Here is a 21,003-nt window from a genome sequence, read left to right on the forward strand (position 1 = left end):
TCACATTTCACATACCTTTTTCATTTCTCTTTCCAAATCCCTCTTCAAATCCCTCAACCAAACACAGCATAAGTGTTGCTTCGCGAAAACTTTATTAAAAATTTCTTGATGTCACTTTTCCTTTCATTTCCCTATAATAATCTCTCTTCAAATCTTAGATCCGCAACCTTAAAGTCAATTTGCATGGTTAGCAATGCAGAACTATTATAGATTTAAGCGATTTACAATCATGATTTGATTATTGCATTGTTTTTCTTTTGTTTATAGAATTTATGGATATTGATGATACAGTTCGTTCCAAGCGGAACGGGTCAGACTGATCCACGCTCCTCAATCCTTCGTCCGAATGACCAAGCCCACCGGAAGACCTGCACACGAGTTCAACGGGAAATAAGGAGTCCCCCAGCGAACCCTCCGACAATTAAGTTAGAAAGAGAAGTGGAATGTAGTGATGGATTAGAGATAAAAAGCTTAACCTTCTTTCTGTCTTCGACCTTTGCTTATATCCTCTGGTAATCATTTCGTTGCCCCTTCTGACCTGTCACCTTGGCCGAAAGTCTATGCTCTAGCTTACCTTGTTCATGGTGAAGGCGTTCTGTTCCGACGAAGAGGGGTTATCGCAATAAATGCTGTAAAGGGCCTCATTAATGGCGATGTGCCGTGGCAATAACTTTGCAGATCTTTGTCTACTGATGTGGCTTGCCATTCTCTCGCCACGTGTCTTGGTGTCATTGGTTCTTATTACTACATGGGGCTTCAGCAGTGCTAGGTTTTAGCATTTGAGTTATGTATTGGGCCCTGAATAGTGGGCTATAATCTTTATGGGCTTACCCATGTCAGTAGTCTCCCATTCCCAAGTGCAGCTTTAGTCCAACGAAGGAAATAATAAAGAAAATGAGGGTTGTGAAAGGGTTGACCGACCATGAGAAGGGTCGACCGCGCAAGGTGGCCGAGTGGAAGGACCGACCATGAGGAGGGCCGATCGCGAATGGGGACCGATCATGAGGAGGGTCGACCACGAATGGTGACCAATCATGAGGAGGGTTGACCGATCATGAGGAGGGTCAACCGCGAAGGCGATCGAGTGTGGGGCCAACCCTGGGGAGAGCCGAGCATGAAGGGTGGCCGAGGGGAGAAACCGACCAGGGGGAGGGCCGACCGCGAAGGGTGGCCAAGTGGAGAGACCGACCATGGGGAGGGCCGACCGCGAAAGGTGGGCGAGTGAAGAGACCGACCATGGGAAGAGCCGATCGCGAAGGGTTGGTGGTGCTGCGCGGGGCTCGAGAGGTGGCGGGGCACATGGTGAAGTGAAGTGGAATAGACAGGAAAGGAGAAACGGGCAGTGGATCGTGATCGTACACGTGGCAGGATCTCGTAGTGTGGAAGGTTAGGCGTTGGGCAATAAGTGAAACAATAGGTCATTATAGGGTGTTGAAAAGACAGTTTTGGCAGATTTTTAAAAATTTTCAAACTGACGAAATTTAATTATGACCCTTGGAATACAGGCAAACCTTTGGCCTTTGGTATTATTCGCTTTACCTACCTTTGTGCAAAAAATCAAAACATTCCAAGTGTTTCCTTCGTTGCTAGCGATACACCCCTACAACATTTTGTGAATTTTCTTGCGCCCGCATCCGAAGCTATTCGTAGACACACGAGAGAGATGGCCCAAGAGGAAGCAAGAGTTGATCCATTGGGTGACGATGATGCGGTAGAGATGGCAGAACAATATCGGACGGAGAGGCAAGTGGAAAGCAAGGGGGAGCCAGTGGGGCGGCCTCATTCGTCCACAATGATAGTGGCTGCGCAGCCAATCAGCCAGGTTGAGCCAGATCATTGGCATACGAAGGCCGATAAGTCGATCATGACCGCGGAGGAGTTGGTGGATATACGCGAGAAATACCAGATTCCAACGGAAATAGAGTTAAATCTACCAACAACGAAGGAGAGGCCATCTGACGCCCGACAGGGGGAGTTTTCCCTCTATGAGGAGGCGTTGAAGGGAGGGTTGAGGTTGCCACTCCCGCAGGTGGTAGGGGATGTCTTAAACAAATTGGAAATGGCGCTGGGTCAACTAATGCCCAACGCGTGGAAGATTGTACTGGCCTGTGCAAGCGCGTGGCCGAGGGTGAACGAGGGAGCAGCTATGACGGTGGACGAGTTTTTTGCATGCTACAAGGCCTCGGGACAGCAAGAAACGTGGGTCACTTTGCTGGCGGCGGCGGGGAGGGGCCTGGTGGCGGGGTTGCCATCATCAATAAAGGGGTGGAGGCCGCGGTGGTTCTACATGTCCGCAAACGGAGAAGTTGGAGTGCGCACTGTGTGGGGAGTGCCCACCAAGTCTGTGGAGCCAAAGCTGGGAGCGGCAACTGAGAAGAGGGTGAAGAAGGTGAAGGCACAGAGGGAGAAGGAGGGTGTCAGATGGGACGAGCTCGTTCAGCCGTCGGCCTTGTTTGCCGCAAGGTTGGGCCCCCAGCCGGCCGGTGGAGACCTGGAACCGGCGAAATTAGAGGCAAGAAAGAAGGTGTAAGAGGTGGAGGATAGGACCATTCTCGCGGAGGCCAATAAATTCAAAGAGTCACAGGTAGACCGGCCGCCGAAGCCGATTGCGAGGAAGAGGATCCGACTATGCCCCAAACCGCTGGGGGAAAAGGACTTGGGTGAATTTGAGCCACGACCGCCCCCAATTGATCCTTTGAAGGAAAGGGCCAACAAGGAGGTGGAGGCTGTGGCGAAGAAGAAGAGAAGGGTAAGGGAGAGGGAGGAGGGGCCAGCCTTGAAGAGGAGGAAGGAGGTGATAGTGGAGGCTACTCTAAAAGGGGTGGCTGTCCCAGAGGCACAGGGGGACAAAGTTCAAAGTGAAGGAGAACCCATGAGTGCCATGGGCCCCAAGATGCAAGTGGAGAGTGGGTCAGCTGGTCCTGAAGAGGGGGTGGAGCAGCAGCCCAAGGGGGGTCATGCGCCCCAAGGAGAAGGGTCAGGCTGACGATTGCCATCTATCATGCTCGCGCAGTGTCTGGGCGATTAGAGGGAGAAGAAGGCCTAGCCAGGGCGGCTGCAGATCATCTTTTGGGAGTGGTGGACGAAGCATTCGTGCGCTCGGTGGCCAGGTTCAATGAGGCTGAGCTATTTAGGAGGTTGTGCTCTGCCCAAATGAAGGCGACCACCTTAACAGGGGCTCTGCTGAGAAAGGCGGCGGCTGTAAAAGGTGAAGTGAAACCTCTGAAGGCAAAGTTGGAGGAGGCGAAGGCCCAACTTGCAAGATTGAGGAGAGAAACTGCTAGATGGAGGCAGACTGCACGAAGTGTGTATATTAGGGGGTTGGAAGAGGCCCAGAAGGCCAAGAAGATGCAAGTGTTGGCGATAGTGCAGGGGTACTCAGCCGAGCGAGCCAATGCTGAACTGCTCACGACCAAGTTGGAGCTAGAAGCGGAATGCCGCAAGGTGGTGTCGCTTGAGTTCCAATTGGGGAACGAGCAGAAGAAGTTAGAAGAGGCCCCGGCAGCCTGCACCGTTGCCAACGATCGGTGGGAGGAGGCCATGTCTAGCAACGAAGATCTTCGAGCTTAGTCAATCAAAGAGAAAAAAGAGTTGGATCTGAAGATTGCTGGGCTGGAGAGGACGTTGGCGGACGAGCGGGCCAAGTCAATGGAGGAGAAGGCGAGGTTGGAGAAGGAGTAAGGAGAAGAGAAGACCAAGGCAGCCTCTAAGAGGGCAGCATACCCCGACTTGTGTGTCGATGCAGTAGAGCAGTTCAAGGGGTCTGCTGACTTCCAGATGGCGATCGATGCTGCGGTCGCCAGTAACTTGGCAAGGGAGGTATCTGGGGGGGCTAGTCCGTCGGGAGCGACCGCTGGGAGCGGGAGTGAAGAAGAAGTAATCCAGAGCTTCCAACGGTCGGACTTCTACAAACACAAGATGGCTGAGTACTGGGACAACGACTGGAAGATGTTTAAATGCAAAGCAGAAGAGTTGTTCCCAAACTTAGACCTCAACAGTGTAAAGATTGATGAAGACGACGTGGCCCAGACCCCCCTAGACGAGGGTGTTGAAGAAGAAGACCACGGCTCAAGTGAAGAGGAATAAATGGTTTGGACAACATCTATGCTTGGAGGTTGGGTTGTTGTGTTTGGTTGTTCTTTTTTTTGTTTGTTTGCCTTTTTTTTTTTTTTTTTTTTGGAATTTATGTAATAGACTTATGTATAAACTTGTGAATAAATAAAATTGTGAATTGTGAATTGTGTTTGGCATACTGTTGTTTTCATGTTTGTAATTCTGTAAATCATTATGAATAAATGAGAATGGTGACTTGCATAGGGTTTGTGTATAAATTATTGTGAAGTATAAGATGTAAGAAAACCTCAACGCAGAGTGAAGTTTAAAATGTAAGAAAACCTCAATGCAGAGTGAAGTTTAAAATATAAGAAAATCTCAATGCAGAGTGAAGTTTAAAATGTAAGAAAAGCTCAATGCAGAGTGTAGTTTAAAATGTAAGAAAACCTCAATGCAGAGTGAAGTTTAAAATGTAAGAAAACCTCAATGCAGAGTGTAGTTTAAAATGTAAGAAAATCTCAATGCAGAGTGAAGTTTGAAATGTAAGAAAATCTCAATGCGGAGTGTAGTTGTGAATCATGACCCCGTAAGGAGCCAGTCTGACTTGGAAAACGTTGAACCGGAATTTGACTAAGTATGGCAACTATGCCATGATCATAAAGTTGTAATGGTGGCTCAAGTTGGCTGAGGCTTTAAGTAACCCAGTCTGGCTGAGCTCTTCATGCTCAGTCTGGCTGAGGATTTAAGTAACTCAGTCTGGCCGAGCTCTTCATGCTCAGTCTGGCTGAGGCTTTAAGTAACTCGGTCTGGCCGAGCTCTTCATGCTCAGTCTGGCTGAGGCTGCAATCAAGGCATTATTGAAATACCACACAAATAACTGAGATAGAAGCTTGTTGTCATATAAAGTGTAGCCCATTTGATCATAAATGTACACCATATGAGGAGAGAATGAGAGCATGCGAATGCGTAGATTGTCAAAAACAAAATACAACTTTTATTGAAAATAACGCTTCAAATGCTCAGCGTTCCAAGGATGGAGGAGGTCTCGACCTTCCATATCCTGAAGTCGGTAAGTACCCGGACAAGGTCTGGCTTTCACAGTGTAAGGTTCTTCCCATTTGGCTGCCATACCTTCAGACGGAATTTTGGTGACAAGAGTTGCTTCTCGCAAAACAAGATCCCCTACTACGAATTCCCTCAGTCGAACTTTGCGGTTGTAGTGTGTTCTCATTTTCTGTTGGTATGAGGCCCGTTTGACTGCAGTGGTTTCTCGGAGCTCTTTAATTAGGTCCAGGTCTGCCGACGCAGCTCTTCAGTTAATTCTAGATTCAGATGTAGAACCCTTGGGGTAGGAAGACCGATTTCCACCAGGATGACCGTCTCAGCGCCGTATGTTAAGCGAAATGGGGTCTCCCCAGTGGGAGTTCGAGTGGTAGTGCGGTAGGCCCAGAGTACGTTCCGTAGTTCCTCAGCCCAGAGTCCCTTAGCAGCTTCCAACTTGGTTTTGATGATCTTCAGAAGAGAATGGTTAGTAACTTTAACTTGGCCATTGGCTTGGGGATGACCTGGGGAAGAGAAACATGGATGGATTTGAAGTTCTGCACAGAATTTCTGGAACTTGGCGTTGTCGAATTGTTTGTCGTTGTCGAGATGATGGCTTGAGGGATGCCAAATCTGCAGACGATCGACTGCCAAATGAATCTGGTTGTGTTCCGCTCGGTAATTGTGGCAAGGGGTTCTGTCTCCACCCATTTAGTGAAGTAATCAATGGCGACGATGGCGAATTTGGTTTGGCCTCGGCCAGTGGGCAATGGGCCAACTATGTCGATCCCCCATTTGGCGAATGGGTAGGGACTGCAAAGTGTGATCAATTCTGTAGGAGGAGCATGTGGGATGTTAGCAAAACGTTGGCACTTATCACATTTGAGCACAAAGTCAGTCGCATCTTGATTGAGAGTAGGCCAGAAATAACCAGTGCGAAGTATTTTGTGGGCTAGGGACGGGGCGCCCGAATGATTACCACAGATACCCTCATGGATTTCCCTCATCACGTAGGTTGCTTGAGCTGGATTGAGGCATCAAAGATACGGTCATGAAAAGCCGCGTTTGTACAAGAGGCCACTGACAAAAATGTAGTTGGATGACCAGGCCCTCACTTTGGCGGCCTGCTGTTTGTCGGCCGGTAGTTCCCCCGTTGTTAGAAATAAAAAGATGTCAGCCGCCCAAGGAATGGGTTCATTTTGGAAGAAGTGAACTTGTTATTGGTTTGGGGAAATGGCTGGGTGGGCTAGGTACTCGAGGCGGACATCGTGGCTGAGGTCTGACTGGTCTGCCGAAGCTAGCTGGGCCATTTCATCTGCCTTGGAGTTTTCCGTCCGAGGGATGTGCCTGATGTGGAAGGTGTTGAAGAGTCGAGCAAGGGGGAGTGCAATATCCCTATAAGCCCACATTGTGTCTTCCTTAGCATCGAATTCCCTCGTAATTTGTCCGACAATAAGTTAGGAATCGCTGAACACCCGGATGTGGCTGACACCAATGTCTCGGGCTAGGCGGAAACCTGTTATCAATGCCTCATATTTAGCCTCATTATTGCTTGCAACAAACAGGAACCAGAGAGCACACTTGAAATAACTACCCTCGGGGGCGGTGAGGATGAGACTAGCTCTACTGCCCTCTTTGCGGGATGATCCGTCGACGTTGAGGGTCCAAGAGTGGGGGTCTTCTGGCTCGGTAGGGGGTAGCAGGGGCGGAGGAGTTGTGGTTGGAGTGGGATTCATAAATTCCAGGATGAAATCAGCAACAGCCTGCCCTTAATCGCCGTTCGAGGCCGGTAGGAGATGTCAAATTGGCTGAGCTCGACCGTCCATTGCATAAGTCTGCCAGAAAGTTCTGGTTATTGCATAATCTTCTTCAATGGTTGGTTAGTGAGGACCACTATAGAATGGGCTTGGAAGTAAGGACGGAGTCATCTAGAGGCAGTGACCAAGGCCAAAGACATTTTTTCTAACAATGGGTAGTTCTGTTCTGCCCCCCTAAGAGCCCGACTGATGTAGTAGACCGGTCCTTAGACAGAGCTGTCTTCCCTGATGAGTGCTGCACAAACTGCGGTGTTTGACACGGCTACATAAAGGTAGAGGGGTTTGCCCGTGATTGCTTGAGAAAGTAGGGGGGTTAACCATGCACTGTTTCAACTGTTGAAAAGCCTCTTCGGATTCTACTGTCCATTCAGAAGTTTGCCGAAGAACTTTGAAGAAGGGGAGGCACTTATCCATTGCTCGGGAAATGAAGCGATTGAGGGCGGCAACTCGGCCAGTAAGCCTCTGAACCTCCTTAACCGTTCTGGGTGACTGCATTTCGACTAAGGCCTTGATCTTTTCGGGGTTAGCTTCAATGCCCCACTGACTGACCATAAAACCCAAAAACTTCCTAGATCCTACGCCGAAGGCGCATTTCTCTGAATTAAGCTTCATTTGGTACTTTGGCAGGGTGGCGAAGGTTTCTCGCAGGTCGGCCAGATGATCAGTAGAAAGCTTGCTCTTGACCAGTATGTCGTCGACATATACTTCCATGTTACGGCCTATCTGATGATGGAAGACAGCATTGACCAACCGTTAGTAAGTGGCCCCGGCATTCTTCAACCCAAATGACATCACACGGTAATGGTAGGTGCCTTGGTAGGTGATGAAGGAGGTGTGTTCTTGGTCGGATAGGTGCATTAGGATTTGTTTGTATCCAGAGAAGGCATCCATGAACCTGAGCATTTGATGACCGGTCGTGGCGTCAACCAGTAGATCTATGCGAGGGAGAGGATAGCTGTCTTTGGGGCAAGCTCGGTTGAGGTCGGAGTAGTCGACACAGAGTCGCTATTTACCATTGTTTTTACGAACCAGAACCACATTCGACAGCCATCTGGGGTAGTCCACATTTGTGACAAACTATGCATCAAGGAGTTTATCTACTTCAGAAGCAATAAGGTTATTGCATTCCGGGTGAAAAATGTGTTGCTTCTGGCGGATAGGTCGGAAATGGGGCTCAATGCTAAGACGGTGGCTGATGAAGGAGGGGTCAATACCCGGCATATTGGAGTGAGTCCAGGCAAACACATCGTTGTGTTCAATCAGGGGGGCGGTGAGGTCGGCCTTGGCCTGGGGGGATAGGTGGCTGCTAATCTTGGCGATTTTGGCCGGGTTGTTGGGATTGATGAGGACCTCGACAAGTTCCTCCACTGGTTCCCCCCTAACCAGTTCGTCCTCGTCTCTGACGTCGAGTCCTTCAATGATCATAGCCTCCTTTAGCTTGACTTCTTTAAGTGAGGCGACATAACATTCTCTGGCCACGGTCTGCTCTTCCCTCAATGTCCCGACCCCAAGATCGGTGGGGAACTTGATGGCAAGGTGGTAGGTGGATGTGATAGCTTGGAAAGCATTTAGGGCAGTGCGGCCAAGGATGATATTGTAGGCAGAGGGGCAATCAACAACAAGGAAGGTAAGCAACTTTGTGGTCTGTCGCAGGTACTCGCCGATTGTGATGGGAAGATCGATGGAGCCGATGGAAGTCACCCGGTCGCCAGTGAAACCGACCAAAGGGGTTTGGAGATGAGACAGACTTTCCTTCCCGATCTTAAGCTAGGGGAAGCAATTGAGGAAGATGATGTTTGAAGAACTGTCGTTGTCGACGAGAACCCGTCTGACCTTGTAATTGGAGAGAAGGGCAGAAATGACAAGAGGGTCGTCATGGAGGTAACGGATGCCTGTGCAGTCGACGTCCGTAAAGGTGATAGGCTCGGTCCACTACCTGGGCTGTTTGGGGGGTCGATCCAATGTGGCAACTTCTTTGTCTGAGCCCTGCCTTATTTTTCTGAGTTCTGCCCGCTGAGCCGAGCGGGATGGTCCTCCACAAGCAAGCCCGCCGGAGATAACTCTGATTTCTTCAACAGGTGGGGCAGGGTTACCTTGTGCCCGAGGTTGCTGTGGAGGGCGATCATGACCTTGGTTAGGCTGTGCTGGTTGTCGGGGAGGGGTACGCCGGCGGTTGTTTCTAATGGGTTCAGTCCGTTGCCGCTGCTGAGGGCGAGTATCCGTGAACCGACTGAGACGTCCTTAACAAATCAAGCCCTCGACCTGATCTTTGAGGTTAACACACTCCTCGGTATTATGGCCGTGGTCCTGGTGAAAACGGCAATATTTGGACTGGTCTCTCCGATTGGAATGGGTCCGTGATGGTTGGGGCCATTTTAGGGGATAATCCCGCTGGATCTGATTGAGGACTTGTTCCATAGGGGAATTGAGGGGGGTGTAGCACTCGAACCGGCCGAGCGGTCGGGTTGGTGCCGACCGGTCGGCTCGGGGGTGTCGGTCGGTATACTGACTTGTTGGGTTATTATACTGGGTATTTCTGGTTTCTGCATCCTTTCTCTTCTCTCTAGGGGTCGAGTTTTTGGCTATAGGATCTTGTCGGGCGGCTAGGGAATCTTCGGCTTTCATGTATTTTTGAGCTTTAGAGAATAGGGTTGCCATGGAGGTCGGGGGGTTTTTAGAGAGGGAGAAAAGGAAGTCAGACGACCACAGACCGGCCATGAAAGCCGTAAGGATGACCTTGTCATCGTTTTCCGCTACCTGTTAGGCTTTGGTGTTGAAGCGGGTAACGAAACTGCGCAGCGACTCCCCCTCGGTCTGACGTTGAGTTGCCGGATGTCGCTGGCGTTGGGCTCCAATGAAATGGCTGAGGAAGGAGTCACTGAGGTGCTAGAAAGTGGAGACAGAGTCTGCTGGCAATTGACTAAACCAAAGTCGAGCTGACCCCTTGAGTGTCACGGGGAAAGCCCGACACATGATTTCGTCAGGGAATGCATGGAGGATCATGAGGGTTCTGTAGGTCTCCAAGTGGTCGGCTAGATCTGTCGTACCGTCAAAAGAGTCGATGATGGGCATTTTGAACTTGGGGGGTAGAGGTTTGTCCCGGATAGAGACGACGAATGGTGAGTTGGCTGTGGTGGAGGGTTTATGCTGTATGTTCTGCATGACTCCTTGGAGTTGGAGCTTCATGGCTCGAAGTTCTGCATCCCAGAGAGGAATGTTATCACCACCGGAGGGTAGCGGGGGCTGGACGCTGCTGGCCTCTCCTTCAGGGGTTGGTGCCAGGACCGATGGATGTGGCGCTCGAGGCGGTGGATTTATATCTGGGGGAGGGGGTCGCAAGCCTTCCAAGTTGGGTGGATTAGGCTGTTGGATAGTATGGCTTGGGGCTTACTCTTGGTTGGGTGGGATATCTGGAGGTGGTAGAGGAGGCATAGAAAGGTTTCTTTGGAGTAGAGCATTAATCAGGGCTTGGTTTTGCTCAGCCAGGAGGTTAATGCTGTTGGCGAGCTCGGTGAAATACTGTGGTGGGTTGTTTGGATTGGGAGGGTCAGCTTGGTGGTCAGGAACATTGGCATGTGGTAGGAAAGGGTTATTGGGAAAGGGCCTCCGGCGACAATGTGCACAACTGGCGCGCGGAGTAAGAGAGTTCCCACAGACGGCGCCAACTGATGATACAGTTCGTTCTAGGCGGAACGGGTCGGACTGATCCACGCTCCTCAATCCTTCGTCCGAATGACCAAGCCCACCGGAAGACCTGCACACGAGTTCAACGGGGAACGGGGAGTCCCCCAATGAATCCTCCGACAAGCAAGTCAGAAAGAGAAGTGGAGTATAGTGATGGATTAGAGATAAAAAGTTTAACCTTCTTTCTGTCTTCGACCTTTGCTTATATTTTCTGGTAATCATTTCGTTGTCCCTTCCGACCCGTCACCTTGGCCGAAAGTCTATCTTACCTTGTTCATGGTGAAGGCGTTCTGTTCCAACGGAGAGGGGTTATCGCAATAATTGCTATAAGCGGCCTCATTAATGGCGATATAACGTGGTAATAACTTTGCAGATCTTTGTCTGCTGATGTGGCTTGCCCTTCTCTCGCCACTTGTCTTGGTGTCATTGGTTCTTATTGCTACATGGAACTTCAGCAGTGTTGGGTTTTAGCATTTGAGTTATGTATTGAGTCATGAATGGTGAGTTATAATCTTTATAAACTTACCCATCTCAGATATGACCGGCATGTCTCACATTTAACCAATAGCATCTAGGAGACGTTCCGCCCATAACACCCATCGTCAACATTAGATTCTTTACGCACGATAACAAATCATTTCTCTTGCCAACTTTCTGAGTCCATCCAATTAAAGCCTCTCGATTTTTGAATATCTGCAAATTTGTATTTAAGTAAATCAATAATTCATAATGCACAAAAATAATAATCTACGAAGCCAATAATTTTTATGCGAGTTAAAAACTAAAATGGGCGACAAATTCTTTAGTATAATCAATGACAAAATCAAAATAAGCCTCAATGGCCCTGTTTGTTTTGGGCTATAGGGAGGGTATTGGGACTAGTAATACCAAGGTATTACTAAAGTCCCTGTTTGTTTGCAGAGAAAGGGTTGGGACTATTAGTCCCTTGGTATTGCTAATACCCTTGGAAGGGGGATTGGTAAGGAGGAGGTAGAGATGGTATTAGAAAATAGTGAGGGGATTAGAAATTTTTTTATTTTTTATATATTGGGAATTTTTTTTTAAATATAATGTTTAATTTTTTATATTTTTTTATTTGTTTTATTATTTTATATAAAAATAATTTAACAATTCCCCATTATTAATCCCCTCACTATCAATCCCCTCACTATCAATCCCCTCACTAACAATCCCCTCACTATCAATCCCCTCCATTCTATCTCCCAAAACAAACGGGCCCAATATATCTAGTTGAAGCATTATTTGAAAAATATCATACATTAACAATCATTATAACCATATTAGAATCGTCTTTTGGTAGTCCAACACCGAACAAAAGACGTACAAAATGTAAAAATAAATAAATAAATAATATTTGTTCCAAAAAACTTACCGCTTGAGGCCAATCCTCTTCTGTGCTGATTATTTCATGTTCGATTACTCATTTATGTTACGAAATAATGTGTAAATCATGCAACGATGGTTTGTAAGATAGTTTGTGAGTAGTGAAGACAAAAAGGTGAACCAGAAAAATTAGATAGGTGTGTGTTGAAGATGCTGAATGTTTTAGTGGGAGGCTTCAACACTGAAATAAAATAAATTCATTTGAGGATAAAATTGTATTTTAAAAAATTGAAAATGTGGGGATTCTAAGAAATAATTTGAGGGTTAATAATAGTAACTCTCTTTGAATGTACTTAATCTAAATATACTTAAAAAGCAAAATATTTATTCATTTGTTTTTTATTAAATAAAAAATGAAAATGTATGATTTTTATTGTTTTTGTATTTAGTGAATTTGTTTTTTAGATTTCTTCTCAAGGTTCTAGCTCACTACATGCGAAGGGTTGGGTGGGTTAAGTCAGAAGGGTGCCCCGACTATGGCCACTTTTCAAACCCTTTGGATAGTGCAAACAGGATGATCAAAAACAGTAGGTGGTGACTAGAATCCAAGGTTTGCTTCGTTGACTGTCACATTGCCCAAATGACAATTGTTCCAAAACAAACAAAATGATGGCTTTCATTCTTTGGCTCCCTTAATGCAGACTAGTTTATGTTTGATCCGGAAGATCTCTGCATGTAGTTTAACGCTATGTTTGGATTGAGTGATTTGGAGAGAAAAGAAAAGAAATGGAGAGATATGCATTTCTCTTATTTGTTTGGATAACCTAAGTAGAGAGAAATGGAAAGAAATTGAGAGAAATGGAGAGAAACTCATTTCTCTTATAAGCCTCATTTTCAATCTTCCTAAAAGTGGAGAGATTAGGAGAGAAAAGAAACCACTGTTTTCATAATACTAATTTTGTCCCTATAAAAATAAAAGAAATAAAATGATTAAAAATATAAAAAGGTTATTTTGGTAATATAATATAAAATAATTTCTTTTCTTTTCTCTTAATGAAATCTAACCAAACAAGAATGAGAGAAATCATAATCCTTTCTTTTCTTTTATTTCTTCTTTATCCAAATAAAAATAAGAGAAATCATAATCATTTCATTTCTTTTCTCTTTTCTTATTATTTAAGTAATCATTTCTTTTCTTTTCTCTCCTAGGTTCCCAAACACAATGTAAGATTGCGCTAATCAGATAATCTGATCAGAAACTCAAAGTTGGCCAACAGATAAAATAAGCACAGCCTGTAAAAATAAAAAAAATAAAAAATTCAGCTATTACAAAATGTAAGAGCATCGTCATCAAGTTCATTAGAACTTCCCTTGGCTATTTTATAGTACACAATCATAGAAACACACTCCATCAAACTCAATTATTGATTAGATACTTTAGTTGAATATCAAATCACTAGCTACATATAACTAGGGAAAGAGGACTCAACAAATGAAATAAAGAATAGAGAATTTGTCAGGGAGTGTATTTGAAAAGATGGTTAGCTAAAATAGAAAAATAGACTCTTAAAATTTACTAAATATTTTACTATTTTGATGGAGATGCTCTAATAATACTAGAAGGGATCATCTATTGAAAATCAATTCCTGAAAATACAGATTCAAAATCAAATAAAAACATATGAAGGTTTCATTTAAGAAAAAAAAAAACTGAGAATAAATAGTGAGGACAATTAACAAAACACGTCTGGAAACTGACAACTTGTAGTAGCTTAAAGCAGAAATTGCAGCTTCCTCTCTCCAAACACTTGAAACAATCGCTGTTGTATAGAAGAGCAAGCATCAATTCATATTACTTCAAAATTAGCCATCTTCAAAATCATGCTTGTCATATTGAAGAGCAAACATCAAAATAGCTGCAATCTCCAATTACTTCAGAAGTGTCTCATACTTTGTGATTCCATTTTGCTATTAGGCTATTTAAACTGCTTCTCTATGTCTCTCTCTCCTCCTAAATACATTCTTTAGCATGCACAACCACTCCCTTGCTGCTCTGTGTTAGACGTGTTCACAGTAGGCTTCAAATTCACATCAACCATGTCTTCCTGTTTTGTGGAGGAAAGGGTTTCCATCCCTGGCAAGGCAGCAGCAATCTTTCGGAACAGAGGCTGCAATTGTAGATTATAATTAGAATTAAGATGATGCCAAATGTCAAGGGTAGAAAAGTGGGGCAAGCAAAACAAAGGAGGAGGAAGGGGGGAAAAAGTACAAAATTTGCGTCATAATAGGATATCATGCACAATGATTGACATTTTATGAATAATTTAACCATGCCAATGAGGAAGTGTCCTAGGATAAGAAATGGGTATTGCATAAGTCAACGTTGGTGATCACTGTGTATTACAGTATTAAAAGACTCTGGATATTTTGCTTATTTATAAGAAAAATGCATAAATGCCTCTCACTCCACCTTGATATTGAATCCTGCTTTTGCACTGGTTTCTATGAACATGACTCCAAATTCACGAGCCTTTCCATCTCCTTCTTCAATTGACACTTGCCTGTTTGATCACAAGAAGAAGATCATCAGAATAATTTGAGAAAGAACTCTCTGATCACTAAAAGCAGAACTCTGATATTCATTTTCCTTCTTGATAAAAACACAGATAAATGTAAAATATAGAAATTTTTGGCTATCGTAATCTATGCAAATAGGAAAACTAGAATTTTTTTTAGACATTGGAAAAGCAAAACTACAAACTAGTATCCATACTTCGTCTGAAAATCATTGGTAGTACTCAGCATGTGCGAAGCCTATTTTTCTTTTATTATTGGAAATTTGTGCAAGAGGAAGTGCAAAATTGTAAGAGAAGTAAAGGAAATAGCTAGGGAGATGAGGCTGAAAATGAAATAACAAAGTTTAAGCTGTCCCAAAGAAGAGAACTTGATGACCAAAGCATAGTTTGATACATGAAAAATGGAAAAGGCAAGCAGGATTCTGCAGCCCGCTTTCATGAATGTAATCTAATATGGAGAGAGAAGGTAAAAATGTCATATTGATACGGTTTGATGTTAAATAGAAAATATTTAATAAATCAATCCATTCCTCACCTTTTATCAACAAGATCAGTTTTATTCCCAACAAGAACAATAATGACATCACTGCCTCGTTCTGTACGTACTTCCTCAATCCACTTGGAAGTGTTCAGGAAAGATTGTCGATCTGCATGGAGAAAATTTAGCATGGCAATTAAAGGCTACAGGTCTTAGCGCACAATGCAAATTGAAATTAAAAGAATACTCAATAGGTAAATATGGATATTTCATGCACTGTGAAATATGAATTATAGAACACATAAAAAGATGGGTATGTTCATGTCTATAATATGGACAGTGTTAGGCGTGTATCAATGTGCAAACGTATTTTTTGCACATATATACACAACTGTGTCTACTTGATCACAAGAGAAGAATCTGCAGACTGAAGATTCTGCAAGACACTCAATCCTTTTCCCTTTATCAAGCCTTTACAAACAAAAGTGGAGCCATGGAAGAATCAGTTTCCCATATTTCATGCATAGTGAATTCATATGGCATTAAATTGGGAAGACATATTAGAAGAATTTGTTGGAATTAGAAAATAATGATATTATAATTATGGTAGTGTTGGAATTAAGAAATAGTAATATTGTAATTATGGTAGCGTGTAAAAAATCTATGATTGTGTCAATCACAGATTTCATACATTTTTTATCTTCGTTTCCTATTTTGTTCGTTTCCTATTTTGTAATATTGTTTCATTATAAATACAAGGCTCTACCTCATTCATAGGTAAGCCAAAACAATTCTTTTCATCCTTTTGAATTAAGGAAACACTTTTTCCTTAGTAAGACTATTACTTACTAGCAACATCATAGACAATCACTGCAACGGAGGAATCTCTGATGTAGCTTGGAATGAGACTCCTAAATCTCTCTTGTCCAGCAGTGTCCCTGTGAAATTGGGACAATCAATTTTAGATGATGAAAATAACATCTAAAAAAGTATATCACAAACATTAGATAAATCCAAACAACTAAAATCACTGATATTATTACTTAGATAAAGGGGAAGAAATGAAGCATCTTATTGTCCGCATAATTTTATTTGCATAGGCAGATACTCAGTAAAAGCAAAAGGAAAAAAATAAAGGTATTAATATGTTATTTGTGCAATAACCTCTTAATGCACAAGTAATGTCCTATTAAATCCACATTATCATGACAAAATCTCCATAGTTAATATATCTTTCTTATCTGGAACATATAATGAAAAGAAAGACATCCTACCAAAGCTGCAACCGGACAGTTCGATCTTCAAGATACATGGTTTTTGACAGAAAATCAATGCCAATGGTAGCCTGCAATCCAAATTGCCAAAAAGTTAGCAAAAGCTTCAAACCAATATGAAAACTCAACTCGAAGAAACAAATGATGTAGTTGAACCATATCATAGAATGACCAAAGTGAATGATGAAAGGCACTGCAAGTTAAAGTAATTTTTCCAAGACGTAAACATCTAATGCAAAAACTAGGCTTGCCACCTCAAAGTGGTATCAATTTGAAATTAAGAACATCTCAGGTTCAGAAACTTCATGACAAAAGTAAGAATGCAGTCTACCAAATTGTGTGTAAATTATCTACTCCTTAACAAATTTAATGACAGAAATTTATTTGCTACTTCCCCTTGGCATTATATAGATCTAAGGAATTGCTATGTCAAAAACTTGAAATAAATAAAAAATTATAGTTCTTTGCTTCCTTTGTTCGCAGACTGATCAGACTCATCAATTTTGCTGTAATTGACAGATGGAATTTCAAAAAATCCCAGAATATTTAGTTTTTAACGTCATTCCTGAAAATAAGGTAGGGAAGACCAAATCCAATCCCTAATCACCCCCAACCCCCAAAAAAAATTTAATAAATAAATAAAAGAAAAGCAAAAGTTGTGGCATGATTTGCATGAATTAAAAATTCCACCAAAAAACCTGTATTGCTCTAAATCACATGTATTGCTGTGTGCACAACATTTATTTTTTTGCTCAATAGCAGCTACCCTTTTTCCCTGCAACTGTAGGGAAAAAATAGCAACCAAAACACCTGCTGCCGTGTCAACTCAACACAAACTCAAAAGCTCAACAAAACCTTTTCCTACCTCATTGGGGTCAGTTACATGAATATTATTTCTCCCATCCACTTGATAAGGAACATAATATCAATCAGTGTTTTAAAAGGCGAGGCACAATATGCAAGGCACAGCTTAGGCGCTGAGATGAGGACTTTTTTTCAAGGCACAAGGCGCGGGCTTCATGGGTTTTACCTATTTTTCTACTCCAATTGTTGATTAAATTTTTTTTTGTGGGCATACCCACAGGGATCAAAACTCTTCAATATAAAATGACCAAACGTGGTCAAAAGAGAGCAGAAAGTGATTAAAAAAAATCTTGGGTGGAGAAGATTAAAAAAAGTGATCAGAAAGTGAGAAGACGATACGACTTCGGCTTCTTCTTCATTTTTTTCTCGTCTTCAATAGTTCTCTTTCTCTTCTTCTCTTCTTCAATGGGTTCTAATGGTTGGGTTATCTCTCCACATCTGTTTTTTCTTTCTTTATTTTTCTTCTTTTCTTCTTCTCTTTTTGGATAGGATCTCTTCATGGGTTTGCCTTTGTTTTTTCTTTCTTTATTTTTCTTCTCTTCATCTTTTCTTCTCTTGCTTCTTTGTTGGGTTATCTCTTTGTTTTTTCTTCTCAGTTATGCTTGCGAAGTTTGATTTATGATTTTTGGAATTCTATATATATTTGTTACGTTGAAAAGTTTGCTATTTTATAATTTTGCTTTTCTTCTCCTACTTGCGCCTCACCTCTCGCGCACACCTCGCACTTAGGCTATAGGAGACCTTATCGCCTCGGTGTGTCTAGAGCCTTTTAAAACACTGGTATCAATTAAATTGCAATATAACATATCTTTCTTTATTATCTCAATGGAAGTTGATTTCATTCTCCCTTGTCCCCTACCATTATCCCTCAATGTATCCAGTGTCATATTTCCTATTCGGGGCACTTACTGGTTTTTGTGGTACATCCAAACAAAGTTAACCGATTTAACTTGTCCAGTTATAAAATTTCCTCAACTGCTTTCTCTCTATTCCCTTTTAGTTAATTATAAAAATTATTAATTAAACGATCAACCTTTATTTGCCAATCTTTATCCATAAACAAACAAAAATAATAAAAATAACTAAAAATAATTCAATATGAAAAAACCACTCAATCTTTTATTTAAATATCAATATATATATATATATATATGTATATAAATACATTATGACTGTGACTCACATCGCCCCAACTTCAAATATATATTATAACAATTTTCTTTTTGAGAACTTTTTCTGGTTATTTAATATTTTGGATGAAGGTATGACATTTAAAATTAAAAGAGATTGTGACTAGGTTGTGGGGTGGGTTACGATTTATAAAATGAGTGAGTTGAGTATTCAAGATTTGGGTGACGGTTATTCAAAATACATGACCTTGGGTGTTGAAATTTCAATGAGTAGATTAATTAACAAATACATTACCTATATATATATCCACAAAAAAAAAACACACAAAACACAACAACTTAGGAACGAATTTATGTTAGTATTACAACTTACAAGAATATAATTTGATATTATTTCTATTACAATTTAAGGAACCCACAGGAATAATATATTGTTATAACTTTACGGAAGGCCAAACATTAGATCCATTTTCAAATATAAGTTATAACATAGGAAATCCTTCAAGGTACACTGATTTCTATATAGATACCATGTTACACACTATCACCTACTTTTAAGCTGCGTTTGGTTGGAGGATTTGATGAGAAAAAAGAAAAGAGAAAGGGAAATAGAAATAGAAAGAAAATGAGAAAAAATTATAGGATTCGAATTTCAAGCTATGTTTGGTTGAGTTGGGAAATAGAGAAATAAAAGTGCATAAACGAATTCAAAAGACAAAAAGGTGAGATTGCATTTCCCTTTGGCTTTCTTTTTTCATGTGTTTTCCATTATAACCAAACAACAAGTGGGATTGCATTTCATTTTTTCTTTTTATTTCTCTCATTAAATCCTCCAACCAAATACAATCTTAGTCACCAACAGTGTCACATAGACTCTTCTATTTCTCTCACAATACCCCAGATATGACATGGGTAAAGGTGTAGGATATATGACTGACACTTGTATCCAATTTAAACACTCGGATCATTTAATTTGTTACAATATATGAGAAAAAGAAACTCATATTTACTACTAAAGCAATATTTATGTTTCAATTTCAAGTATATTTTATATAATTTATAAATTATATTTGAAAATATTATATAAAATTAAAATGTAATATATATATATATATATGACTTGCCTCCATACTCATATCCAATAGCCAAGACACAGATTTAAATTTATAAAAGTCTGACAATTGCACAAACACCGGATACTCCTACCCGAGTCCATGTAACATAGATCACCAATAATCATAGAAAAGTAAATATGATCTATCTTCCAAATCAAGCATTTTCAAATAATGCAAGGCTTCCCTGTATCCACGACCAACTTTATAAAAAACAAAATTGATCAATATCCCCAAGAATCACAAACAAGCCCTAGTGGCTCAAAATAAAATAAAATAAATAATTTAAAAAAAAAAAAACTCATTGAAAATCAATCAAATCAACGGATTGAAGCAGCAAATCCGAAGAGAATTACTCTGTGAATTGGAGATGATGAAGAAAACAGTAATTAAGAAGTAGAATTGACCTGATAGGTGGTGTCGAATTTGTCGTACATGAAACGAGTGATGATGCTGGTCTTGCCGACGGATTGATCGCCGAGGAACACCAGCTTGTATTTGGCCAGAGGTGACACGACCGCCATAGAATTGATTTCTCAATCTCTCTCTCTTTCTGCGTTTTGAGACGAACAGATCTGAATCTAATCTAATCTAATGTTTCTCAAATGTTGTCAAACGTTGAGAGAGAGAGAGAGAGAGAGGAAGTTTCGGAGGAGAGAGAAATAGGAATGATGCAACCGACGCTGCTTTGATTTCAATCAATTTATAAATTTATATGTATATATAGTTTGGGAGAAGAAACCGCCAACGTCACGACGAAGACGGCAAGTCAAATCTGTCATTATATCACCATCAACATATCATATCATCATCATCAACATATCATATCATCATGGTAAATTATATCATTATATCGAGTCCGGATCCCCTCCGGTCAAAGACTCCCTCTGGTCCTCCGGTCAAAGGTCACGATTTGGCCACGTGACTTAATAAAGATCTATGGCTCAGATAAAATAAAATAAAATAATTTGAATTTCGTTCATTTCGACCCAGCACAAAGCTTCCCTCCATTCATGAGTCTGTTTTCCCTCATCTTCGAAACTCTTTTTCCCTCCTTCTTCCAAGCTCTGGCAATTGGCGAAGTCGATGGCGAGCATCGAGGACGATCGACGACAAACATCGACGGTGAACCAAGCTCCGGCGACCCCGCAAACTAGAGCTACACTTAGTCATCAAACTGAAGGTAATATTGTTTTCCTTAATTTTTCCCCATATAAGTTCTCCAACAAAAGATTCAGTGCATAGGTTTTGTCATGGCTGGGGAACATTGTTATTGTCTGCAACTACATTGATTTTTTTAACTAGTGAGCAATACATAGATGTTTTATTTGTTGTATTCCATGACCAATTTGTTTTCCTTAATTTTTCCCCATATAAGTTTTCCTTACCAGGAACAAAAGATTCAGTGCACAGGTTTGTCATGGCTGGAGACATTACTATTGTCTGCAACTACATTGATTTTTCTAACTAGTGAGCAATACATAGATGTTTTATTTGTTGTATTCCATGACCAATTTAAACTGTAAAAAGTGTTGGTGGTTGAAACTATGTATAGATATAGCAATACATTTACGACATATATTTAATGCTTATAATTTGCTTTTTAGCTATAACTGAGTGTCTCAAAAAT

The 21,003-nt window shown here is 41.9% G+C and overlaps 1 protein-coding gene across 1 annotated transcript; it reads right to left on the bottom strand.

The window, feature by feature from the left end:
- Positions 1 to 13,550: 13,550 nt before the first annotated feature.
- LOC114314490 (ras-related protein RABH1e) lies at positions 13,551 to 20,192 on the bottom strand. Its single transcript, XM_028260981.2, has 6 exons — positions 19,781 to 20,192; positions 16,268 to 16,338; positions 15,843 to 15,931; positions 15,051 to 15,162; positions 14,410 to 14,500; positions 13,551 to 14,107 (listed from the first exon to the last, which is right to left on the bottom strand). The coding sequence occupies exons 1-6, from the start codon at positions 19,895 to 19,897 to the stop codon at positions 13,964 to 13,966; spliced, it is 624 nt and encodes a 207-aa protein (XP_028116782.1). The 5' UTR covers positions 19,898 to 20,192; the 3' UTR covers positions 13,551 to 13,963.
- Between the last annotated feature and the right edge of the window lie 811 nt (positions 20,193 to 21,003).

The sequence above is a fragment of the Camellia sinensis genome, chromosome 4 (assembly GCF_055761805.1).
Source record: "Camellia sinensis isolate YWXY chromosome 4, ASM5576180v1, whole genome shotgun sequence".
In the NCBI taxonomy this organism is placed as follows: Eukaryota; Viridiplantae; Streptophyta; class Magnoliopsida; order Ericales; family Theaceae; genus Camellia; species Camellia sinensis.